This window comes from Chiloscyllium punctatum, chromosome 5, assembly GCF_047496795.1.
Source record: "Chiloscyllium punctatum isolate Juve2018m chromosome 5, sChiPun1.3, whole genome shotgun sequence".
Taxonomy (NCBI): domain Eukaryota; kingdom Metazoa; phylum Chordata; class Chondrichthyes; order Orectolobiformes; family Hemiscylliidae; genus Chiloscyllium; species Chiloscyllium punctatum.
The window spans coordinates 138,849,592-138,877,393 of NC_092743.1; the positions used below are offsets into that span (position 1 = coordinate 138,849,592).

The following is a 27,802-nucleotide window of genomic DNA, read 5'->3' on the forward strand; positions in this document are numbered from 1 at the left end:
CATGTTAATCCGTTTTCCTCGATACCCTAGAAGTGAAGGGTCCACAGCAGAAAGACTTACAATTCACAGTCCAACATACACTTTTGGAACTGGAGACTCAGGATTTACTTGTAAGTATTATTTTTCTCCCCAAAGAACTTCCACTTCCCTGTCAAATTTTAAAAAAGCTTGAGCCTCCCTCTGATCCATAATTAAAGGCCACATTCAAGTCATGCCTTTTCTAGAGTGTGTCTGAAAATGTTTGGAGTCTTGAGCAGGGGTAGTATCTGTACCTCTGAGCTCAGAGACTGGAGTTCAATTCCACCTGTGCACCAGGTATGTAATGACATCTCTGAACAGATTGCTTAAAAATATTTAAACTACTCCTGCCCGCTGACAGGCAAAATCTTGTATAGGTCAGATGACTCCTTTCATTTACCAGAAATTTAATATCTCAGCTCTACAACTTCGTAATCACTTAACCAAAATATGGAATTGTAAATAATATATCTTAAACCTCACAATTCTAACAGTGGTTTTCTAACTAACAAAGTGCCTTTTTGAGATCATCAGCGTGATTGCAGTAACCAAAGATAGGCATTATAGGGGTGTATATTTGTTGGAATCTGAGCTGAAACATGTGATTTGATCTAATGCTAGTTTGTCTTTATCTTCTTTCATGCAGAAATTAATTGCTTATGGACATCTCACTGGCAATGCCCCAGACAATACAACACCTGGCAAGAAATTAATTGATAGAATCATAGAGACAATATGTGGCTGTTTTCAAGGCCCACAAACAGATGAAGGCGTTCAACTACAGATAATTAAGGTAATATTTTAATATTTGAACCTTCTAGAACATAGAAGTAGACTTGTATGAATGTTTTCTGCATTAATACAGAGAATTGCATTTGTGTAATAATTTGGATACAATTTAGGAAACACATTCAAAACGTTGGATCAAGTATTAAGATGGTTAATGAACAAATAAAATGAGTTCTCATTAAGTTGGAAAAAACACTTGCTTTATACAAGTTCATTGAAAGCCCCCCAATTGTCAGTGAAATGCCAATAGGGCATTTTCAAAGTGTCTCAAGCAGGTTGTATCAGAGATAAATAATAAATCCAATTCATTATGATTTTTACAGAGGCATTCAGGAGTTAACTTTCTGACTTCATGGATAATCTGACACCTGGATTCAAGTTCCCAGGGTTACCCCTCAGAACTTCCAAATGAAATGCTATACAATCTATCCTTACAGTAAATACAGCAAATCTGAAAATGTAACATAATCACATGACCAACCCATGCTCAGAAATATTAGGGTACTGTTACTGACGATTGCAAGAATTTTGGTATTATTGGTCAATATCTTCACAAAGCCTGCTTCAGATTTGTGCAATCTATTTCTGCCTGCTCCAGATCCTCCTGGTGCCAAATATAAAAATGTTGAGCTGCCATTATCTGGCCAGATAATGTTTGTTTAAAGATCTAATGTGCAATAATTTAAATGTTAGAGTCATACAGCATGGAAACAGACTGAAGATTAGATTAGATTCCCTTCAGTGTGGAAACAGGCCCTTCTGCCCAACCAGTCCACACCGACCCTCCGAAGAGTAACCCACCCAGACCCATTTCACTCTAACCAATGCACCTAACACTGTGGGCAATTCAGCATGGCCAATTCACCTGACCTGCACATCTTTGGACTGTGGGAGGAGACAGGAGCACCCGGAGGAAACCCACGCAGACACTGGGAGAATGTGCAAACTCCACACAGACAGTCACCTGAGGCTGGAATCGAACCTGGGACCCTGGTGCTGTGAGGCAGCAGTGCTAACCACTGAGCCATCGTGCCGTCCAAAATGTCCCAGACCTAGTCACATTTGCCAGCATTTGGCTCCTGTCCCTCTGAACTCTATTTATATAGCCATCTGGATGCCTTTTAAATGTTACAATTGTACCTGCCTCCACTTCCTCCAGCAGCTTGTTCTGGACACTCACTACCATATGTGTGAAAAGGTTACCCCTCAGGTCCTTTTTAAATCTTTCCCCTCTCACCTTAAGTCTATGCTGTCCCCCACCCTCGGGTGAAAAAAAAACTTAGCTGTTCACCCTATCCATGCCTCTTATAATTTTATAAACTTGCAGGGGAAAATGTCCCAGCCTATTCACCCTCTCCCTCTAACTCAAGCCTTCCATTCCCAGCAACATCCTTGTCAGTCTTTTCTATATCCTCTCAAATTTAGCAACATGCTTCCTATGGAAGGGTGACCAGAATTATGCACGTTCTGAAAGTGGCCTCACCAAAGTCCTGAACAGTCGCAACATGATGTCCCCACTTTTATACTCAATGTTCTGATCAATGAAGACAAGTGTGCCAAACGCCTCCTTCACTACCATGTCTACCTACGACTCCACTTTCAAGGAACTGTGCACCTGCACCCCGAGGTCTCTTTATTTGGCAACACTCCCCAAGGCCCTATCATTAATTGTATAGCTCCTGTCCTGGTTTGCCTTACCAAAATGCAACACCTCACATTTATCTAGATTAAACTCCGTCTGCCACTCTTTTGAACAGTCTCTTGTTGCAAAGGGCCATGGTCCACATTTGGCTATTGTTTCAGCTCTCATTCTTAGGGACACAGTGAACATGTGCCTGCCCTATTGAATCAGATCAGAATTCCCGTTCACTATTTCAGATTAAATTAGATTAGATTACTTAGAGTGTGGAAACAGGCCCTTCGGCCCAACAAGTCCACACCGACCCGCCGAAGCGTAACGCACCAAGACCCATTCCCCTACATTTACCCCTTCACCTAACAATACGGGCAATTTAGCATGGCCAATTCACCTAACCTGCACATTTTTTTGGATTGTGGGAGGAAACCAGAGCACCCAGAGGAAACCCACGCAGACACAGGGAGAATGTGCAAACTCCACACAGTCAGTCATTTGAGGCGGGAATTGAACCCGGGTCTCTGGCGCTGTGAGGCAACAGTGCTAACTACTGTGCCACCGTGTCGCCCAGATTCTTCACTAAGGTGACCTTTACTTCGAACACTCATAAACACTAACCCTGTTTTGAACCTGCACTTCACTACAAGGCACAACAAAGGGTTACAGCAAGCTATCCAGAATCTTAATACACTCCAGGCACGCAACATGCCCTGCCACATCTGTGCCTGGATAATTTGCATTATTTTTATTTAGCTTTTGTTTGGTGTAAGCTTTCTTTCCCGTTTTAATGCATTAACTTGCACTTAGCACAAAACAGTGGATAAAAGCTTCTGATATCCAGTGGAATCAAAACTAACTGAGTAGCTTTTGATGTTGCATGTACTTTGGGAACAAGCTGTTGTTGGTTCAAAAGGCCAATTACCTGAGGTTTTGAAGATGACTGCATGTTCAACCCGAAAGTACCTTTATGGAGCATGCAGCCATCAGTAAATTGTGGTTTTCTTCCCGAAACCCTTCAATTATACACTATATGTACACTGATTTCAGCATTTTTTCCTTTCTTCACATCATTGTATAGGCATCAATTCAAACAGAAGAAATATGCGAAAATAATACATAGATCTGAAACCCCCATTTTCCATGAAATTGATTGTAAATGACACTTCGTGGAAGTATTGGGCACTTCCAGCTGTTGTGAACAAATGGTGCGAGAAAGAGGGGTGACAGTGGGAGTGTAATTTTCACTTTGTTCATTGCGCTGTAAGAAACCGATGCAAACTTTACAAAATCCAATTGATTTGCAATTGAAGCCACTAAGCAAGCATTATCAGTTAATAGGAATAGGTTCTCTCATGTTTTTCAGGAGACTATTCCTGAAGTGTTTTGATCCTGATGTTGTATATTGAAGCTGGAATCAGCCAAATTGGTACCATGACAAATAATCATTTGTTAAGTTCATTAGAAATACATTGATTGAAAAATCTTGACAGTGTAAGGTCAATGTTGGCTTTATCTAAAACAACAATGCGCCCGTGTGAGGAGTGAATTTGTTGTTACAAGTCAGGTAAATAACTTGACCTTGTAGATAAAGCAAAATTATTTTAGTGGGAAATTGGAACGTTTATGTAGATTAGGAATGTCGGATGAGCTCTCACATGAAAAAGATAATAAATTTCTTAGGTGAATTCAGGCTAGTTTTGTGTCCCTACATAGATCATAGATTTTAGAATGAGCCAGACTTAGTTAATTTAATAGGAAAGAAATCATTATTGTACAGTGATCATAATGCCTTTTTATTCAATGTTCATTTTTATTGGCAGATTTTAACAGGAAGATGTAGAGATAACAGCAAACTGATCAAAATTGTTATTGAGTAAAATTACTAGTGAACAATGGAATTTATTAAGAACAGAAAATAGTATACCTAAAATGAGGAAGAGGTCCAAAAAAGGAATGTGAAAATGGAATTAGATAGCACAGTCGCAAGCAGGACTTTAGAAGGAATAATCTCAGGATTGCTCCTGTTACCATACTCAAATAAGGATAGAAATAGAGAGATATATATGTATATCAGGAGGGAGTTGTAAATCACACAACATCAGTTATAGTCCAACAGGAAGACAGCTAACGGTCCGCATCCATGAACACCAACTAGCCACGAAACGACATAACCAGCTATCCTTAGTAGCCACACATTCTGATGACATGCAACATGAGTTTGACTGGGACAACCCTACTATTATAGGACAAGCCAAACAGAGACAGCCAGGGAATTCCTAGAGGCATGGCACTCATCCACAGATTCCATCAATAAGCACATCGACCTGGACCCAATATACCGACCACTGCAGCGGACAGCTGGAACTGACAACCGGAAGCGGCAGATACAAGCCACTATAAATGCCGGAGGAAAGATCACAGAAGCGCTTCACAGAAGACTCCCAAGCACTCAGGATGTCACCTAGACATGGGACAAAACGTCTGCAACACAAATTCCCAGCTCGGCAAACAGAACTACAACAGATTAGATGTTTCTAAAATATAATAATAGAGGAAGATCTTGGATATCAGTTAAATGGTAATGACCATTCAGTTATTCATGAAAGTTTCTTCTTTCACCTTAAAATAATTAAGGCATAGCTATGAGATTATTCTGTTGGACATGCAGATATTGGACATTATTTTGTTTTTGACTTTAATTACATCATGTATCAGTATCTGTTTCCAACAGATTTAATTTGTTTTGGGCCCAGAAGAAGAATAGCCATGCAATGTGGCATGTTTGTATTAGGTACTTAACGAACAATAATAATTCATCCAACTGTGACTGTAAGTACGTGCTCTGTTGTACGTTCTCAAAGTACAAAATAGCTGCATGTAACAGCTACCTAAAAATGCACATGATTGCAGCAGCAGTTATAGTGAGGTGAAGTGAGTTTAACTATATTTGTCATCAAGGCAAAGCTCGATTGAGTGTGGCATCAAGATGCCCCAGCAAAATTCAAAATAAAGTGAATTAGGAAAGCTCTCCACTGATTGGGGTTATGCCTATCATCTTGGAACATGATTGTGGTTGCTGGAGATTGATCAACTTTACCCCAGGGCATTGCTGCTGGATTCCCTTTAGAAGTATCCTAAGCCCAACCATATTTAGTTTCAATGATTTTGCCCCCATCACAAGTTTACGATTGGAAATGTTCTTTGATTGCATGGACACCCTTTGTGTTTCCAACTCTCAAAATGAAACAGTTCAAGCCTGCGTAAAAGAAGACCAAGAAAACATTATGATTTAAACTGGCAAGTGGCATTCACTCCACATAAGTGCCAGTGAATGACCATTTCCAAACTTTGTAAATTTACAAATTTCCTGTTGACAATGTATGGCAATACATTGCTGAATACACCACCATCAATATCCTGGGGTTATCATTGACCAGAGACTGAACTGAATCGATCATCCTGTTGCTACAAGAGCAGGTCAGATGGGAATTCTGCAGCAGTACCCCCAAAGCCACATGATACCCAAACCCTGCAGGCACAAGTTACGACTTTGATGGAGTATACTCGGGGGAGTTTTGAGAAATTTAATTGCACTGTGGTGTTATTAGGAATGATGCTGAAAATATGTGGATTTTCAGAACTGTAAGAGAGCCAGTCATTGAAAGAAACAGAAAGGAAGAACTGTAAAAAAAAAACAAAAGCAGTCTTTTGAATCAAAACAGTTATTAGGTTTCACTCCCTGCTGCTGTGGAAATGAAAGGAGAAGTGAGACAAAATCGGATTTTTTTTCCATTTTCAATGGCAAAACTATGCAGTAGCTGCAGAATTAATTAAAGAATCTTAGCAAATCAGTATGGTAACACTGTTCTCTGTGGGGGAAAACTACTGCAAACTCTGTTACAGACTAAATCTATCTTGGGAAGGCGAGACAAAAGATTTTGAAAGCTTTGTAAACCTGTTTTAAACCTCATTATTATAACTTGTGGTATGAGTTTAACAGCAGAGACTGTTGCTCAAAGTATGACTGGACTGATAAATCTGTCTGAATCCTAGAGTCTGCTCCACCATTTAATATGATCATGGTGATCATTCAACTCACTTCCCTGTTCCCGCTTTCTCCCCATACCTTTGCTCCCTTTAGAACTATATCCAACTCCTTCTTGAAGGCGTTCAATGTTTTGGCATCAACTGCTTTCTGTGACAGAGAATTCCACAGGCACACCACACTCTGGTTGGAAAAAAAATTCTATTTTTGTTCTGTAACCACAGTATTTTTATGGCTTGTTGAGCTGAGTTCCAGTTTGATGGTAGTTAATGCCACTGAATGTCAGGAGAAAATTATTATTCTCTTGAGGGTATAAATGTTACTGGTCATTTGAAAGTTTAAACTTGAAAATTGTCTCAATCCTGTTGCATCCAGGTAAGGACTGTTTTATGAAAATACCATTTGTGATTTAAATACAGATATCAGAGGGTCTTGTGGAGATATTTATTTATTTTATTGTTTCCTCCACTCTATAGGCTTTATTAACTGCAGTAACATCTCAACATATAGAAATACATGAAGGAACTGTGTTACAGGCTGTTAGAACATGCTACAATATTTACCTGGCCAGCAAAAACTTAATAAACCAAACCACAGCCAAGGCAACGCTAACTCAGATGTTGAATGTTATATTTGCACGAATGGAAAACCAAGCAGTGAGTATTGACTTTAGAGTTGATTCAAAGTTTTCAAAGAAACTCTGGTGTGAATAATAACAAAATGTATCAGAAAATTTGAATGTTAAATTATCTACATTCAAGGACTTTTTTGTCTGTAATTATAGAATTATATACATTGATTTATTTCTGTGATTGTGGAGTTTGAGAATAAATTTGTTAGTGGTACTCAATATGTGATAAACAAAGATTTGCATGTATACATTACAATATGGTGGACGGATTGATGAATTTAAAATTACTGTAGAAATTTTTTCATTTAATTTTAGTGTACCAGCATATTAGCCAAGTCACAAAGAATATTCTGTGATTGTATTTGTTGTAAACTACCCTTCTTTTCCTGTTAGCAAGCATTGACCTAATCATAGTAGGAGCAAATTACTGCAGATGCTGAGATCTGTACTGAAAACAGCAAATGCTGGGGATCACAGTGGGTCAGGCATCATCCATGGAGAAGAGGGCAAGCTGACATTTTGAAGCTCTGTTGAAGAGACATCTAGACTCGAAATGTTAGCTTGCTGTCTTTCCATGGATCCTATCTGACCCACTGTATCCCCAGAATTTGTAGTTTTGACCAAATCATGCTCCTTTAGTACCTTTGCATTGTTATCCAGCTGGTGGATTTATCCTTGGGCTTCCTCCCTTTTCCCACCTATATGCTGTCACTTGGTTATATCATGTAAAAGCAGGCTCACCTTTCAAGTGTATGCTGATGATACCCAGGCCCACCTCAATATCTCTTTGCACAGCCACCATTACCTTCTGCCCAGCAGTCTAACTCCCCTACCATCTCTTATTTATCATGTTGTTTATTGATAAATAGCATTGCATAGGCATAAGTCTTCTCCAGCTAAGTCCCAGCCACAACCTGTATCCCTTAACCATTGACTTTCACCTGATCTGAGGTTGAACCAAAAGGTAGCACCTGTGACATCCTCCTTGATCTTAAGCTGAACTGCCAACTGCATAATTGTTTCACCAACACCGACTCCTTCCAATTTTGTAACACTGCTTGTGTCCACCGCTGCTTCAGCATGTTTGCTGAAATCTTCATCTGTGCTTTTGTTATCCGTGGACTTAACAATCTGAAAGTTTTCTTGGTTGGTCTTCCCCTTTGCACCTTGGTAAACTTCAAGATTTCGCTGCCAGTATCATCTCTTAAACTTAATTTGTGTGTTCCTCAATTTTGACAGTTTCTGTATCCCTGATTTTCTTTCTTATAACATTGATAGCCTTCAGCTTCTGTGCCCTAAGTTCCGGGACAGTCTTCCTAAACATGCACATACTCGCGCACACTCTCTCTCTCTCTCTTTAAATCTACCTCTGATAAGTCGTTGATTCTGTGCCCAAATGATACGGTTTGTGGTTTAATGTTAAATTTTGTGTACTACATTTCTTCCATAAAGATAGGTGGCAGGCCAGAAACTCAAATACAATATCGATAAGAGGAAGGAATGATTAAACTTTTTCTTCCTCATTGTTCTATTAGAATATGAGAGAAGGCAAGCTAGAGATATCAAAACATATGGTAAGCATCTGTACTGGTATTTAAAAAGGAAGGATGTCAGTGAAGTGAGCATTAGATTCCTCTACAGAGAGAGGAAGATCCAGGGAATTGAGAAATTCATTCATAGAACTGACAAGGCCAGCATTTATTGCCATTAATTACAATTAAAAATTGTGAAGCAGCAGAGTAGAGGGGAGATGATTGTGTTGTGGTATTGTCACTGGACTGTAAGCAAGAGTCCAATGGTTATTACTGATTTTTATTATTTATTCATTGAAATCATCTGTTTATTGTTTTCAAAGCTTTTTAAAATGTGATCATAACACATTTGAGTTTCATAAAACTTGAATTTTTTGAAAAGCTTGTCTTATGGTGAAACAATAGGATCTGGTTAGTTAAGAAGCAAGAGGCAAGGGTGTTAAACTAATATTGACCCCAGTTCATGCCTGGTTTCTCTTACAGCACACTCCCTCCACCCCCCCATTCTTTTCAACTCTGGTGAATACATAGAACATAGAACATTACAGCGCAGTACAGGCCCTTCGGCCCTCGATGTTGCACCACCCTGTCATACTAGTCTGAAGCCCATCCCACCGACACTCTTCCATATACATCCATATGCCTGTCCAATAACGACTTAAATGTACTTAAACTTGGCGAATCTACTACTGTTGCAGGCAAAGCATTCCATACTCTTACTACTCTCTGAGTAAAGAAACTACCTCTGACATCTGTCTTATACCTATCTCCCCTCACTTTAAAGTTGTGTCCCCTCGTGTTTGCTGTTCCCATACTTGGAAAAAGGCTCTCCCTGTCCACCCTATCTAACCCCTCTGATTATCTTGGATGTCTCTATTAAGTCACCTCTCAACCACCTTCTCTCTAACGAGAACAGCCTCAAGGCCCTCAGCCTTTCTTCATAAGACAATCCTAACCAACTCAATCTTTCCACATACATCAGTCCTACCATCCCAGAAATCAATTTGGTAAACCTTCACTGCAATTGCTCTATAACAAGAACATACATCCTCTGATAAAGAGACCACAACAATATTCCAGATTGGAGCTTCAGCTTCCTGCATTCTTACTAATGTGCTGTATAATTGTAGCAAGACGTCCTTGTTCCTGTTCTCAAATCCTCTCACAATGAAAGCCAACATACAATTTGTCTTATTGCCTGCTGCCTCTGTGCGCTTACCTTCAGTGAATGGTGCACAAGAACACCCAAGTTTTGTTTAAACATTCCCCTCTCTCAATTTGCATACATTCAAACAATAACTTACCTTCCTATTTTTGCTACCAAAGTGGTGCCCATATTATACTTATTACCCACATTCTAATTGCAATAGAAATGCATAGAAAAGTTTCAAAGTTGATATTTGTAACAGGAAGAATGTTTTAAAAGTGTATACATGGTAAGTGCAAACTTTGTCAAATCGAACAGTGGAGTTTTGAACAATCTATTGCAGCCTGAGACAGTGATAGGAAAGGGAGTAGAATTGGAGGCAATTTTACAGATTTGTTCTGGAGGAACTGTAGCCAATTTCTTCACTCTTTCTCAAGTTGAACTCCAAGCACTGCAGAGGTTCCTTACCTTCACCTCTGCACTTTTACACCATATCCCTACTTGAACCCTTGTAATATTGAAAATCTCATCCTTACCATTGTTGTCTTCAATATCTGTTTGAGTTGATGCTTTTGTGGTCAGCTCCAGGAGCTTCCAACATACTCCTCATTCAAAATCCCATGTTAGGTTTTTTTTGATCCACCATGAGTACAACATACAGTAATTTTTATACTAATTCTACTTTTGATCTCTATATTCCCTGCATGTTACCACCAAATCCCACCATATCAAGCAACATGCAGAAGTGGCATCAAAATAGCATGGAGGTAAGGAGTTACATATCTCAGTCACTCCTAATTGCAGTTGTTAAGGTCATGTAGCGTACTTAAGCCCTTCCAATCGCTTATGTTTTCAATTATAAACACAGTTCCCTAATCAACACAGATCCCAGTTTATCAAGACAATTACTCCATCTCCTCTCTCTTGCCTTAGTTCTGCTTCAAAATATGTTCTGGTTCTGCAACTTTCTCTTTGAAGCCATTATAATCCTTGGGGGAAAAAAAGCAATTCTCTATCCATGAAATAATGCAGTCATCTCCAATATCCCTTTCTTGACAAGTCATTGAGCATGTTTCCAAAAATTATCCCCATCTTTTCCAAAACTCATGTCTGAGTTAGAAAATTGTAAAACTCAATACAGTATTTTTTAGACCTGGAAGACTGTGTCATGCAACACTCTTGTCTTTATGCATACAGCTGCAGGAAGTAAAACAAATGGAAAAGGAGAGACTTCGGCAACAGCACCATCTCCAGCAACCTAATGTGAACCAGTATGAACCTGAGTCACCACAACTGGGTCGTCCTGAGGAGCAGCCTATTCTTGAGGTGGCACAGGTACCTCAACTGGATTCAGGCCACAACGATGAAGTGGATAAGCATACTCAAGAGGATACAGAGCCAGAAAATGGAATTGACATTTGTAACACAGAAAATGAGCAAACAGAAGTTGACCAGGCCACAGCAGCTAAAAGTAAATAAATTTCTTTACAGATTACATATATAAAATTTCTGTCTTAGGAAAGAAAACTGTAATTTAAAGAAAGGAAATTATTTAATTTTTCTTCAGGAATATGGTCAGTAAACATTATTATTTCTCAGTTCAGTTTCCATATATGGTTGAATGTTGGCCAGTGTTTCCCTTCAGAATAATTCTGCTCAACCTGATTAGCATGCCTTGCCCTTATTTGTATTTCAAATTCTTTGTTTTTGTTATCAGCAACAGATCCCTATACCAGTTTATGCAATGGAGCAATCTGAATAAGCACTTAATTTTCTGCAATTTCTGTTAATAGTTCAAAATCTGTTGAATGATGATCCTGCTGTTCATAATGTCAAAAATCTAAAAATCTTGCTGCAGGTGTGAGATGAAATATTAGCTTTGCTCCAGTGAAGTTTGCAAGAGGATTATTTTAAAAGCTCGCAATGCAGGATCTTACACTGGGTTACACAGCTCTAAGGATGCATCATTGCACTGAAAGACTGAAGCGACTGGGCTTGTATACCCTTGAGTTTAGAAGACTGAGAGGGGATCTGATTGAGACATATGAAAGGATTGGACACTTTGGCAGCAGGAAACATGTTTCCGCTGATGGGTGAGTGCCGAACCAGAGGACACAGCTTAAAAATACGGGGAAGACCATTTAGGACAGAGATGAAGAGAAACTTCTTCACCCAGAGAGTGGTGGCTGTGTGGAATGCTCTGCCCCAGAGGGCAGTGGAGGCCCAGTCTCTGGATTCATTTAAGAAAGAGTTGGATAGAGCTCTTAAAGATAGTGGAATCAAGGGTTATGGAGGATACTGATTAGGAATGATCAGCCATGTTCATATTGAATAGCGGTGCAGGCTAGAAGGGCTGAATGGCCTACTCCTGCACCTCTTGTCTATTGTCTATTGTCTTGCTTATTTTGTCCAATTGTCCACTAGTTTTCAGTTAATTTTACCTCTTGGCCCAATCATGGATTCAATCTGCACAGGTTGCTGATCAAGACAAGCAGTTATCGTCAGATTAATTTTCTGATGTGGAACTGATGCGAGAAGTGTGACAGTATCGGGATTGCTTTCAAGTTTATCCACAGACTGTCTCTAGTTATTTACATAATGACTGTGTCTTCAGCTTTTGGGAGCCTATACCAACATATTTCACTTGAACCGGCTTTGATTCTCCCCCCTCAGCAGTATGGAGCCATGATTCAGGTGTCATTGAAACCCAGCTTAACTTTTCCACGGTATTCAGTTATTTCAATACTGTTGGTCTGGATTATTACATCATGATGGACCATAAATTGAGGAATAAAGGATTGAACTTCATTTCAAAGGCTTGTTCCAAAACTTAACCATAGCACTTAGGCTGAAATGGCCCTTTCTAAGTACAAACCTATTGAATTCAATTGAACTATTCCACAATTAGAGAGTGTGCTTCAATTGCTACTTAAAGCAAGCAAAGGCATTGTACTAGGTAGCAGTTCTGATAGCCACATTTTCACAAGTTTTTAATTTCTTTACCCAAATAGGGATCAGAGACTATCAGCAAAAAAGGGCCTGTTCCAGTCAACTGTAGTGGTTCCTAGACCAAATAGGAAATATTATCTGGTCCAAATGACTAGTTTTCAAAACCACTAGATGGATTATTTGTGTTTACAACTCCAAATAAAGGAGAGTGAGTCACTTATTTTGTGGAGAATTCTAGTTGTTGATCATAGAGTTGTCAGAGTAACTTCTTTTGGAGTAAATGAGCAAATGCATCTTGCCGGCTCCAGTGTTCATGAAATCATGTTTTGCAAGACACTGTACAGCCCTATTGTATTTGTTCTCAACAAATAATTGCGAATAATCAAGTAGATTTCTGGCAGAAGCAGGTGGATATTGTTGATCAGGTAGGAAAATTATTCAGTTTTGCTGAAAAGGCCTTCAATAAGTAATTTAGGGTAGCTATGGAGGAAAGGACACTTTTTTTTGCCCAGCATTTAGAAGGGATTAATGGAGTTTTGTGCTGTGTGTCATGGTTCCTCTTTAAGATGAAGGCAAGGTCAAATTTACAATACACCAAAAAGTTCCAATCAAACAATCTTATTCAAACTTAAAGATATCTCAGATTTGGGCCTCTCTTCAAAAGCAGTGCAGAGCTCTGTTACATGATTTTCTGACTGTGATTACTTGAAGGGAGGATGCATTTTGTTTTGACTTATGAAAAATTTGAAACTGCAGACCTCTGTGCCCTATTCAGATTCTTGAATTTGATCCTGAATAACTTGATATTGAATGGCTCAAATTCTTGGATTTTAGCAATCTTAAATAGATTTCCCTCTAAACTGATTTTTGTTAAGCAAAGTGATTAAGGATTATAGGCCAAAGGCAGATCTATGAAATTAAGCCACTGATTAGCCATGATTCGTTGAATAATGGAATAGGTTCAAGGGGTTGTTTCTGTGTTTGTAAGTAGGACTTTGTTTTTGCTCAACAAGTGTTATTGACAGTTGATCCAGCACTGTTTCATTTGTAAGCAATTTATTTGCCTAATATTATTTCTGATTTTCACTTAGATCAGAAAATTGCAAGGAAAATCTTTTTAGACACTACCATTAATTTTGTTTAAATTTGTTCATGGGGTTTGAACATCACTGGTGAGGCAGCATTTATTGCCCATTCCAAATTACCCTCACGTAACAGGTGATGAGTTGATTCTTTTTGACTGTTGCAGTCCATGTGACAGTGAAAAAATGATGTGGTTCCAAGTCTGATGATATGTAGCTTGAGCGAGATCTTGCAGGTGATATATACTTCTGTAGCTTTTCAAGTTATTCATGTTGATGTTCGAGAAGCTGATCCCTCTCTCTAGAAGGTGACAAATTTGTTGAGTGTTGTTGGTGCAGTGCCCATTTAGGTAAACAATAAGGTATTTCATTGCATTTCTGACTTGTAGACATGGAACAGGCTTTGGGCAGTCAGTAAGGGAGTTAGTTGTCACAGAATCCCCAATCTCTGACTCACTCCTGTAACCACAGAGTTTACATGCTCGTCCATTTCCCATCAATAGGTTCAAGGATGTTGATCGTGGGGGTACTAAGTGATAGTAATGCCACTGGATGTCAAGAGATGATTAGATTTCCCTTGTTGGTGATGATCATTACCTGGCATCTGATTGGTAAAACTCTTGCTTGTCATTTATGAGCCCGTTTATGAATGTAGTCCAGGTTATGCTGTGTGTAAGCATGAATTACTACAGTATCTGAGGAGTTGTGAATGGCACTGAAGGCTGAAAATGGTGCATCCATCAGTGAGCATTGCGACTTCTGACGTTGTGATTGAGGCAAGTTCATTAATAAGGCAGTCGAAGATGGTTGTCCCTGGCACCTTCTTCTGAATTAACTTGATGTAAGTTCCATCAACTGATTAAAGAGTCTTGTGATACAGTGGTGTGGCCCTACATCTGAGCCAGGAGGCCTGGTTTCAAGTCCCACCTGCTCCAGAATAACATGGTTGAACAAGTTGATGAAAACATATCCAAGGCTACTCTGAGGAATTCCTGCTGCAATGACCTGGAGCTGAGGTGCTAGGTCTTCAACAATGAGAAACATCTGTCTTTGTACTTGCTATGAATCTTACCCGAAGGATTTTATTTTCCCCTGATTCTCATTAACTTCTATTGTGTTAGAGCTCACTTATACTACACTCAGTCAGATGCTGCCTTGATATCAAGGATAGTCACTTTCATCTTCGCTCCAGAATTCAGATTTTTCTTTCCTTCCTTGGATCAAGGTTACAATGAGATCAGGACTCCTGGTGGGATCCACACTGAGTGTGGTGAGCATTATTTCTTTTTGGTGTTACTTGAAAACACTGTCAATGACACTTTTCATCATATTGCTGATAATTGAGAGTAAACTGATAGGACCGTAATTAGACAAATAAACTACCTTTTGTGGAAAGCTCAAATCTGAGCAATTTTTCATTCTCACTTTATCCAGTAGGTGTCTACAGCGGAACTGCCTGACTTTCAGGACTAAATCTGAGTTGTCAGGACTGTTTCCAATGCCTTCAGTCCTTCCTTGATATCTGTTAGTGGAGAATTGCACCGTTTATTTTAGTGCATATAGGTATTGGATGAAGAGAATTCTTCAGAAAGTTATAGCTCAGTCTGAATGAGCTGGCATTCAATTTTTGGACCAACCTGGTTTTCTTGAGGCAACCACATAAAGAGTTAATGTCTTTTTTCTCAGACACAATGTGTTGTTCTGAATATTTGGAGCAGCAAGTGATTTGCTACAGGCTGCTATGAAGATAGAAATCTTCAAAATCACTGTTAGAAACTCTCACTGCATTTTTTTTTTACACACGCAGGATTGAAGATGGGGAGAATTAATTTCAATATTGTTTTCATTTTGTTTGAAATACAAGCTGTGCATACAAAATTCATTCTGCATTTCGGACTGCATTACTTCTTTACACAACCAGATATAACTATCCTATTTTCCTATTATTTTTGGTTTTCAATGCTCTGTTATTTTCAAGATCCTAATCCTGCTTTCCTGGGCTAAAACCTAAGGTGATTATTAAAACATTAGGAGAATAAAACTTAACAGCTCAGTTGGACAGTTTCTTGAAGAGCAAGTACTCAATGTTTTCTCAAGGTTGATGGACTGCATCCTATCATATATGGAAGCTGAACTTAAAGATTAAAAAAAAACTATCCTGAAGGTATGACCTTTTATTATTTTATCTGAGTTTTTTTTCAATATTAAGATCAAAAAACTTTGCATCAATAATAATTCAATCATGCAAATGCACGTGGCAGTGGAAAGAGCATTGCTTGATGTTTGGAATATATTCTGGAATCAATGGAGTTTTTAACAAAAATTTAATGCAAAAAAGAATTCATAAATTCCAAAAATCTAAACCACCAATAAGTTCCATGAGGTAGGCTTCGAATGTTCTTGAAATAATGTGTTTTATCATCTTTAGCTTTAATTGGAGAGTTGTGCCTGTGGAGAAAATCTGGTTCTTTCCCTCACTTAATGAATTAATATTTTGTGGCATTGTGAAAGCTACAATGCTTGTCTGAGAAGACTCAAGAACTTTGTGTCTCCACTATACCTGCCCCAAAACACAGTGCTGTGAGAGAGAAAATGAGGAACTCGGCACATTCTGCTCCATCACGTTTCATTCATTAGTTGTATTGAATAGCAAATTGTAGGAAGTGTATGTCTGAGTTCCAATTATGTGCTTCCAAAATGCAAAGTTATATGCTGATAAAACTACTGGCAAATTTGTTACCATTTCCCAATCTTAGAGGAGATCAGATCTTGAATTTGGGGATCCAGAAATCTCTTGTAGATAACCATAGTTCAAGTTCAAATTACTGTTTTCTGCCTTTGACTCGTGACCAATGTAGTTTTTACCTCACTAAAGAGGTAGGTAGTGGGAGGTTTTGGAATCATGTCTCAGTGACTTCTGTTAGAAGTGAATAAAATACAATAGTTCAACTGAAAACGTTGAGGGAAAATTAATAGTCTAATTCAATAATTTGAATGGTAATCCGAGGTGATGTTTCTTTCTTTCTTGCACCACAATAATGACTGTTGTGTTGATTTCCCAATTTGTGTTTTTGTAAAATTGTTGAATACGAGACTTTTTTTTATAAATGTTGAGGATGCTGCTCAACTTGACTTGGCCCATAAATTCTCTTATTGCTCATATTGCTAAGACCTTATAATGGAAGTATTTGTTTATCAGTCTTGCATTTCTCATGTGAACTTAGTTCAGCTTAGTTAGCTTAGATCAGCTAGAGTGAGGTCAACATCATGGGTCCAATTCCTGTACCAAATGAGATTACCATGAACTTCATTCCTTCTCAACCTCTCCTCTTGTCTGAGGCATGGTGACCCTGGGGTGAAACCACCAGCAGTTTATCTCTCGCTAATGAGAGAACAGCCCTACGGTCCAGAGGGACTATGCTTTTACTTCTCATTTAAAAATCACACAACACCAGGTTGTAGTCCAACAGGTTTATTTGTAAGCACTAGCTTTTGGAGCACTGCTCCTTCACATGTTTATGGAGTTTTTGAGCAAAATAAAATGTAATTCTGCAAGTACAAATTCACCCCACAAACTTGTGTGTGTGTGTGTGTGTGTGTATACATGCACACACACGTGTGAGTGTATATGTACGGGGGCACACATATAGTGTTCAGGACAATACCATACAACACTGTCACAGTAAACACTGCAAGAAGTGTCGGTGCCAACACTGATACCACCGTTACATGTGGGGACACCTCCCAACATGTATATGGCAGGTACTCGTGACTCGGCCAACGTTGTCTATCTCATATGCTGCAGGCAAGGATGCCCTGAGGCGTGGTACATTGGCGAGACCGAGCAGAGGGTACTGCAATGGATGAGCAGACACCGCATAACAGCCACAGACAGGAATGTTCCCTCCCAGTCGGAGAACATTTCAGTAGTCCAGTACATTTGACCTTGGACCTCCGGGTGACCGCCTTCCAAGGCGGACATCAGGACAGGCACCAACGCAAAGTGGCTGAGCAGAGGCTGATAGCCAAGTTCCATACCCATGGGGATGGCCTCATCCGGGTCCTTGGGTTAATGTCACACTACAGGTGATCCCACTGCACTACACACACTCCTACAGACCCATATACTCTTGCAGACCTCTCATATACACAGGTGCTCTCTCATACGTTCATACGTACGCTCCAAGACGCGCACACTCATGCGCACCCTCTCATAGACTTATACCCCTTTACACTCACAGACATACATACATTCTCTCATAGATGCTCATACAGCCCCCACCACCACCCCATGCACACACACTCATATAAGTTTGTGGGGTGAATTTGTCCTTGCAGAATTACATTTCATTTTGCTCAAAACTGCATGAATCCATGTAAGATTCTGTAAATTCCTTTTTTAGATTAGGATCAGTCTGAACATTGGGGCATAGACAACCTTACACAGGGCACCTCACACCTTTGATGCATTATCTGGGCCAACATGGCACCTATTGTTAAAGTTCACTTGAGACTGTAACTTTAAAAAAGTTCTGGGGTTTACATATGAAAGAACTGAAACCAACATGTTCATTCTAAAAGATGAGACACTTAACAAACAATCCAGGTCTTAAATGAGCTGTTCTAAATTTTACTCCCTGCAAAAGTTTGCACATTTCAGTAGGCATGCTTCAGTCTGATGTGTTGAAGGGGCACATTTACTGTGTCCTATTCATACAGGTTCCAGATTACGTACAAGATCTGACTCCATATGTGCTGTGTGAAACTGTCCTAAAGATCTAAGATGCAGCACTAAGTAGAATGATTGGTGACCATTTGCCTGAACTCTTCATCTGATCCTGAGTGAAATTGTGACACAAGATGAGTGAAAATACAGTCAATATTTTATCGGAAGAGGAGGAATATACCGAATTAGATTTTCTCCAAAGGCACTTTATATGCATTATACAGTTTGGTTTAGCAAATCAAGGTAACAGAAAGTGTATTCTGTGTTTCATAATGGGTACTGCTGTCACAATATTATAATCCTTAAGTGATATGCAAATAAAATTTAAATAATATTAAATATTCATAGCATAAAATCACCCTCAACTCCATTTTTTTTTATTTGAGAAAAAGTTGAGGCATGTTTTACCCATGCTGTTTTCTTTTCGTCCCGGCTGGCTGATTTTTTTTTTCTGAACATTTTATGTTTTGTCGTTATACAAGGTTTTGCAAAAGGGAATGCAGGCAGAAGTGATGGGGAGGGTCTTGAATTTGAGGATAATGTACATGAAATTGTACAGAACATTCTCCAAGAGTTGGTGGCCACTGTTGTTGGAGGTAGGGTACTCATTTTCATCTTTTTGTTTAGTTTCATGATTTTTCTGTGCATGTGTTAATCTTCATGACATTTTTTGCCTTTCCTCGATTTTCTTTGATTCTTTGGTCTCATGAGAATTTTTCCCCTTATTGCCAGCGTGAGCTTTAATTTTGTTCGTAGAGGTAGAATGTTAATAGCTTGTCACCGATTCTTTTAGCTTTTTTTTTGCAGTTGACTATGCAATTTACAACTCTAGTCGCAAACAAATTGGCAGCAGATCGTACATAGACATTATATAATCAGTAAAGTTCGATTGATACAATGATGTAATACTGCACCCAGAAAATGACACCTGTAAGCAAATTAAAAATTCAGGGCAGCAAAAGAATTACGGTGCAGAACTATAAGCTAATTTATGTAATGCAAAATTATTTGTTAGTTTTGGAAGTTGCCGTGATATAATAAGGCTAAAGGGCAAGTTACAAAGCAAACAGGATATCCAGTGTTTCAAAACGAGTTTTTCCGGCATAACTGACATGCTGTATCGTATTTATTTACCAGTTTGCAGAGTTAACTGAATCTTATATGTCTTGGATGAGTTAAATAATGATACGTTATATAATTAAATTATTACATATGCAAGCTCATTATCTTGAAGCTTGATTTTTAATATTGGTTTTAGAGATTTTTCTTCCACGGCACCGGTAATGCAATATTTGTTTATCTCTTACTTCCCAAGGTGCCAGTGAGAAAATCTAGATGAATAAATAGGTCAAATTTAGAACAATGTGATTTCTTCAGTGACTCAAGATGCATACTGTGGGCTAGTCCAACATTTATTGTCCACTCCTAATTGCTCTGGAAAAGGAGATGGCTAACGATTTCAGGTACACTCATAGTGCTGCCAGAAAGACTGTTCCAGGACATTGACCCAGCAACAGTAAAGGAATGGTGTTCTGGTTCTAAATCAGAATGATGTGTGGCTTGGAAGGGGAGTTTGAAGGAGCTGATATTCCTTTGCAGTTACTCCCCATGTCCTTCCAAGGTCATGGAAGCAGGACCTGGAGTAGGCCATTTGTGGGTCTCTGGTCTGTCCCTTTATTCAAGCAATCAAGGCCAATCAGTGATATAAAGCTGTCCATTGCCTCAAGCACCTTAATGCTTTCAGTTAACAAAATCATATCAGATTTAAACTTGCGTTGATCAAATATCTATTGCCATTTGTTGCAAAATTCCAAATTTTTTTTATGGAATGTGGATGTTCCTGGCAAGGCCAGCCTTCACTGCCCACCCCAAATTGCTCTTGATCTGTATGCTTATTTGACCATTTCAGAAAGCAATTAAAAGTCGACCACATAATTGTGGGTTGGGCATCATTAGTTCGTCAGACCAGGTAAAGATGGCAGTTTTGTTGCCTGACAGATATTAGTGAACCAGGTTCATTTTTACAAAAAAAGACAATGGTTTCATAGTCACCACTAGAACAAGACTCACTTTCGATACCAGACTTTTCCAATTCAATGTAAGTTCCAGCAGCTGTCTTAGTAGAATTTAAACCTGCATCCTTAAAGCATTAGCCCGACCCTCTTGATTTGAAGTTCAGTAACATTACTGCTGCACCCATTTTCTGTGAAGAAGTGATTCTTATTTTGACTCCTAAACGATCTGGCTATAGATCTTAGATTATGCCCCAGTCCCTCAGAATCCATGGAGATAGTTTATTTTCCTCTAACCTGTCAACTGTCCTTAATATCTTGAAATTTGCTATGATATTGCTCTGTAAACATCTAAATTCCCAGGATTACAATTCTGATTTATAGAGTCATGGAGATTTGTACAACCCTTGCTCATAATTTAACTCTAAAAGTCCAGGCGCCATTCTGGTAGATCTATGCTATGTTCCTCTTAGGCTAGTATACCTATCCTAAGATGTTATGCCCAGAACTGATCTCCAGTTATGGTCTAGCGAAGGCTTTAGATATCGGAGTCATGATATTTACCCGACTGTGAGCAAGTCTGTGTCAACCAAGATTTGTACTCATGAGGGATCAGCCTTCTCTGTTCTATCTTCTATGCCCTTAATGCCAACTATTTATGAGACTGAATCTGTCTACCTCAGAAAGTAATGAAGGTGGAGTCACAGAATGATTTTAACAGCTTTTGATAGTTTCATGTTCAGCAAGGGAACCAAAGGCTACCGAGGATAGATGAGATTGTGTCCATCAACCTGTCCTTAGTTATACACTATCATGCTTTCCTGAAAATAAATGTTCGGCAACTGGTCTACAATTCCCCAGTACAGAAACCTGAACACACACACCAGCCGGTTTCAAAACAGTTTCTACCCTACTGTTGTTAGAATACTGAATGGACTCACAAACTGTTAGCATTCGCCTGTACCTGAGTTTTGGTTATTGCCATTGTTTACCTATTATTTACTTATCTATGCTATTTAACTCTGTGATCTGCTTGTATTGCTTGTAAGACAAAGCTTTTCACTGTGCCTCAGTACACATGACAATTAATTCAATTCAATTCAATTCAATTCACTCTCTCCCTTTCCTAATTGAGGACGTTACAAACTTCTAATTTAACTGAATGATTCCCAAATGGACAGAACTTCGGATGCTTTTCATTAGGGCATCTGTAGTGATCTCACTCTTCACCCTGTTCTGGGACTCATCTGGTCCTCTGGATTTGCCACTCCTCAGTACCATTTCATTTTTCACTACAATTGATTTGCTGACACTAATTTTAGTTAATTATTTTCTCTGATTCAGTAATTACTTTCTTAGCATGTTCAGCAGAGTGACCTCTTACTGCACTGTATTTTCTGATGTCAAATGATTATTTAATACCATGTTTTTATTACCAATTGTTTCCTTCGGGATGTGCGTTGCTCCTGATTTCCTTCATTTTTCTAATGTAATTATAAAAAAAGCTTTTGAGTTGTTTTTGAGCTTCCTTGTAGGTTTCTATTTCATGCTTTGTTTTTGTAGCACTTATTGTTTTGCCAATCTTTTGCTGTTCTTTGTGTCTTTCTTAGTTGCTAGAATCTGCATTTTTGTTTGTTTTATGTATTTTCTTAGACTTTTATATTGTCTCCATGATTGTTTTTGTGGCATTAGAACCACTATCCCTTCAACTAGACATGGTTTAAAATGAGCATGAATTTTTTTTGAACATCTCCCACTAATCTCCTGTGTCTTTACCCATTGGTCCAATTTACTGTAAGCAATCTATCAATCTGTCACATCACATTGAAAGCAGTCTTGACTAAATCTCAGTAATACTTCATGCTATACCTTTTCAAACATTGTATTGAAATTAGTCACATTATAGGTAATGAGGTAATAAATATTCATGCATCATTTGGCTGTGAACTAAATCTGATTCATAATTGGGGAGGTGTGGTCTAGTGGTATTATCACTAGACTCTTAATCCAAAAACTCAGCTAATGTTCTGGAGATCTGGGTTCGAATCACAGTGGAATTTTGACTGAATAAAACAAAAATCTGGAATTAAGAATTTATTGATGCCCACGAAATCTGTCTGGAAAAAAAACTCATCCGGCTCACTAATGTCCTTCAGAGAAGGAAACCTGCCATTCTCACCTAGTCTGGCTTACATCTGACTCCAGGCCCACACTAGTATGGTTGACTCTGAGCTGTTCTCTGAAATGGCCTAGCAAGCCATTGCAGGGCAGTCAGGGACGAGAAATAACTGCTGGCCAGCCAAACGATGCTCGCATCCCACAAGTGAAATTTTTAAAAATCATCACCAAATCTGATATTCAGTGCTTCTTTAAATACATTGCAGAAAATTATCTGAAACACACCAAATAAATTCCCTATGTTTTGCTTGCCTCAAATAAATCAAAGTTAAATTTTACTATTGAAATTGCCTTCCTTTGCTATATGTCTGTTTACTATCCGCATTTACACAAAAACTCTTAGGGGCTTATCTACAGCTTGCACAACATGCTTGCTCTATTTGTTAATTTTTACATATACATTCTACATTGTTTCCTTATCAGCAGAGGACATCATAAGTTATTGCATTATTAATCAGCAAGTTTACGCCTCCCATTTTGCCATATTGCCCATCTTTCCTGTAGATCTCATCGTCTGATATACTTAGTTTTCAGTTGTGACTGTCTTGTAACCATGTGTCCATGTGGCTGCTGTGATGTCAGTTTTGCAGGTCATTCAGTTTATTTGATGCATTCATTCATTTGTGTGAAAAGAACTTATTTGAGTTGTGCACCCTAACACGTTCTGGTTTAATGTTTTACTTCAATGTTTGTTATTTTTTCTCTGTTTAATCATTTTAAATTATGGTTCTCCTTTTATTACTTGAGCCTAATGCATGATTTGTAACTACTGATCTACTCACTGCTACTTTGTTTTCAGGCTGTTAATATTACTGTCATTTCACCTAAGCTCCGTTCTCCACTTAGTTTTCCAAAGTCTTTGTGATAGTCATGTTTATCATTGCTGCTCAAAACCTGATCCCAGCCTTGTTCAGGTGATGCCAGTTCTAATGCTGTTCTTATACTGACTGTTCTGAGTCTGTCCCCCATGAAATGGAATGCCTCTTTCCCACAGTAATTCATGAGGTTAAGTAATAGCCCAAAGATTATATTGTAATATGGACTCAAATAACGGTCAGTAGTGAGTAAAAATTGATCACTGATTAGTACCCAAAAAGTCATGCATTTTTAATAAATTGTTGTGGTTCTGTTCGCCGATCTGGGAATTTGTCTTGCAAACGTTTCGTCCCCTGTCTAGGTGACATCCTCAGTGCTTGGGAGCCTCCTGTGAAGCGCTTCTGTGCTGTTTCTTCCGGCATTTATAGTGGCCTGTCTCTGCCACTTCCGGTTGTCAGTTCGAGCTGTCCGCTGTAGTGGCCGGTATATTGGGTCCAGGTTGATGTGTTTGTTGATAGAATCTGTGGAAGAGTGCCATGCCTCTAGGAATTCCCTGGCTGTTCTCTGTTTGGCTTGTCCTATAATGGTAGTGTTGTCCCAGTCAAATTCATGTTGCTTGTCGTCTGTGTGTGTGGCTACTAAGGATAGCTGGTCGTGTCGTTTTGTGGCTAATGAAACGACACGACCAGCTATCCTTAGTAGCCACACACACACAGACGACAAGCAACATGAATTTGACTGGGACAACACTACCATTATAGGGCAAGCCAAACAGAGAACAGCCAGGGAATTCCTAGAGGCATGGCACTCTTCCACAGACTCTATCAACAAACACATCAACCTGGACCCAATATACCGGCCACTACAGCGGACAGCTCGAACTGACAACCGGAAGCGGCAGAGACAGGCCACTATAAATGCCGGAAGAAACAGCACAGAAGCGCTTCACAGGAGGCTCCCAAGCACTGAGGATGTCACCTAGACAGGGGACGAAATGTTTGCAAGACAAATTCCCAGCTCGGCAAACAGAACCACAACAACGAGCACCCGAGCTACAAATCTTCTCCCAAACTTTGAATTTTTAATAAATGTTATGCATAGGTTAATCCCCGATTTTTATCCAAAACACCTAAACTCCTCATATTTGCTACCCTTTGGCCACAGAAGTCACTCACTGGTGCAAGCTTATTTCATATAAAATCATCGAACAGTGTATCATGGAAGGTGACTGTTCAGTTCCTCATGTCAGTGCACCTAACTTTGACTCTGTTTGCACTACATTTGGGGGTCAGGTCAGCAAGAACAGCTTTAAATTTGGGAGCTCTGTTTTAGTGAGGCCATGGTAGAGATTGGATTTCAACCTCAAATTTTACTCATGCAAAGAAATCAGGGAGAAGGATTGTTCTTCACATAAAGAGCATAGACCAAGAGGAAATCATGAGTGATCTGGCAGGCTTGAAACTCAATAAATCTCCAGCACTGGATGAAACGTATCCCAGACTGTTGAGTGAGGCAAAGGAGGAAATAGCAGGAGCACTGGCAATAGTCTTCAATTCCTCTCTGGCCACAGCAGAGGTACCAGAGGGCTGGAAGACTGCCATTGCAGTACAACTATTCAGGAAGGGAGAAAGGGATAAGTCAGGTAATTACAGGCCAGTCAGTCTAACCTCAGTGGTGTGGAAACTAATGGAAGCAATTCTGGGAGACAATTAATCTGCACTTGGAGAGGCAGGAATTAAACAAGAATAGTCAGCATGATTTTTTAAGGAGAGGTCATTCTAACCAACTTGATTGAATTTTTCAAAGAGATAACCAGTGTGTACATTTGACGTAGTCTCCTTGGACTTCAGCAAGGCTTTTGATAAGGTCCAGCATCAGAAATGGATAACAAAAGTAAGAGCCCCTGGGATCTTAAGGACCTTTGGTTAATTGGGTCCAGAATAAACAGAGTGGCAGGAAACCCAGGGTTATGATCAAGGGTTGCTTTTGTGACGAGAAGCCGGTGTCCAGTGTGGTTCCACAGAGATCAACGTTTGCGGCCTTTCTTGTTTGTGCTTTATATAACAATTTAGACTTGAATGTAGTAGGGTTGATCAGTAGGTTCACAGATTATAGGAAAATTTGTGTGGTGTTAAGTAGTGAGAAAGATCTAAACCAGCTGATCAGATGAGCTAATCAGTGTCAAATTATAATTGTTTATCTCAAGAAGGTTGGAATGTAAAAGCAGCAATGTACTTCTGAGACTTTATTAGGCCCCATTTAAAATACTGTGTACAATTTTGGGTCCCACACCTCTGGAAGGATATATTGGCACCAGAGTGTGTCCAGCAGAGATTCACACAAATGATTCCTAGAATGGGAGGCCTAACATACGATGAATGGCTGAGGATCTTGGGATTGTATTCATTAGAGTTCAGAAGGTTGAGGGGAAATATAATAGAAACTTGTAATGCATGGCTTAGAAAGGGTGGACGCTGGAAAGTTGTTTCCGTTGGAGATGAGGACCTTTTGGCCCAGCCAAAGAATTAGAGGGAATGAGTTTAGAATGGAAATGAGGAGACATTTCTTCAGCCAGAGAGTGGTAGGCCTGTGGAATTCGTGGCCACGGAGCGCAGTGGAGGCCGGGACGTTAAATGTCTTCAAGGCAGAGATTGATAAATTATTGATATGGAAAGGATTAAGGGCTATAGGGAGAGTGGGGATAATTGGAGTTGAAATGCCCACCAGCCATGATTAAATGGCAGAGTGGATTCAATGAGCAGAATGGCCTTACTTCCACCCTTATCTCTTATGGTCTTAAATGACATTCAATCAGATAAATGTGAGGTGATGGACTTCGGCAGGACAGACAAAGCAAGAGAACACGTGGTGAGTAGTATGACCGTGGTTTGCATGTCCACTAGTTTCTTAACAGATAGATGAAGTGGTTAAGAACACATATGGTATACTTGCCTCCATTAGCCAAGGAATAGAGTTTATGAGCAGGGAGGTTATGCTGGATCTGTTTAGCTTGTTAGGGCTCAGCTAGAGCATTGTGTGCAGTTCTGGAATCCAAATTACAGAAGAGATGTGATTGTGCTGAAATGGATGTGGAGGAGATTTGCCAGGATGTTTCCTACTCTGGAAAGTTTTAGTTATGATAAGCAATTGGATAGATGGGAGCAGAGGATACTGAGGGGGGACATGATTGAGGTGTATAAAATTATGAGGAGCAGAGACCAAATAGACAGGAACGTTTCCCTTTGTTGGAAGGATTAATGACCAGGCTACATAGGTTTAAAGTAGGGGGCAATAGATTTAAAGGGGATCTGAGGCAAATCTTATTCACCCAGAGGGTGGTGACAATCTGGAATTCGCTGCATGTAAAGGTAATAGAGAAAGGAACCTTTGCTTGAGACACTTAAAAAGTATTTAGATCTACACTTGCAATACCAAGTCATAAAAGGTTGAAAAATGGGATTAAAATAGGTGGTTGTCTTTGACCAGTGCAGGCTTACAAAGAACAAAGAAAATTACAGCACAGGAACAGGCCCTTTGGCCTTCCAAGCCTGCGCTGATCCAGATCCTCCGTCTAAACCTGTTGCCTATTTTCTAAGCATCTGTATCCCTCTGCTGCCTGCCCATTCATGTATCTGTCTAGATACATCTTAAGTGACGCTATCATGTCCGCCTCTACCACCTCCACTGGCAACGTGTTCCAAGCACCCACCACCCTCTGTGTAAAGAACTTGCCACACATATCTCCCTTAAACTTTTCCCCTCTCACTTTGAACTCGTAGCCCCTAGTATTTGAGTCTTCCACTCTGTGAAAAAGCTTCTTGCTATCCACCAAGTCCATATCTCTCATGACTTTGTAGACCCACAACCTCCATCTTTCTAATAAAAATAATCCTAACCTGCCTGATAAGGTAGGTGAGCTTGCAGCATGGATAGGTACCTGGGACTTTGATGTTGTGGCCATTTCAGAGACATGGATAGAGTAAGGTCAGGAATGGATGTTGCAGGTTCCAGGGTTTAGATCTTTCGTTAATATCAGGGAAGGCGGTAAAAGAGGGGGAGTTTTGGCCTTGTTAGCTAAGGACAGTATAACGGTGGCTGAAAGAACTTTTGACGAGGATTTGTCCACTGAGGTGGTATGGGCTGAGGTTAGAAACAGGAGAGGAGAGGCCACACTGCTTGGAGATTTTTAATAGGCCTCTGCAAAGTTCTAGGGATGTAGAGGAGAAGATTGGCAAAACAAT

General features: G+C 39.5%; 1 protein-coding gene across 3 annotated transcripts in view; it reads left to right on the forward strand.

Moving 5' to 3' along the window:
- arfgef1 (ADP-ribosylation factor guanine nucleotide-exchange factor 1 (brefeldin A-inhibited)) overlaps positions 1-27,802 on the forward strand; it is a 192,469-nt gene that overhangs the window by 60,635 nt on the left and 104,032 nt on the right. For 2 of the 3 annotated variants that reach the window (XM_072571482.1, XM_072571483.1), the window contains exons 4-7: positions 665-811; positions 6,965-7,144; positions 10,996-11,269; positions 19,038-19,151. In XM_072571482.1, coding sequence (XP_072427583.1) covers positions 665-811; positions 6,965-7,144; positions 10,996-11,269; positions 19,038-19,151 — 715 coding nt within the window. The remainder of the gene's footprint in view (positions 1-664; positions 812-6,964; positions 7,145-10,995; positions 11,270-19,037; positions 19,152-27,802) is intronic. The other variant, XM_072571484.1, reaches the window with a different exon arrangement.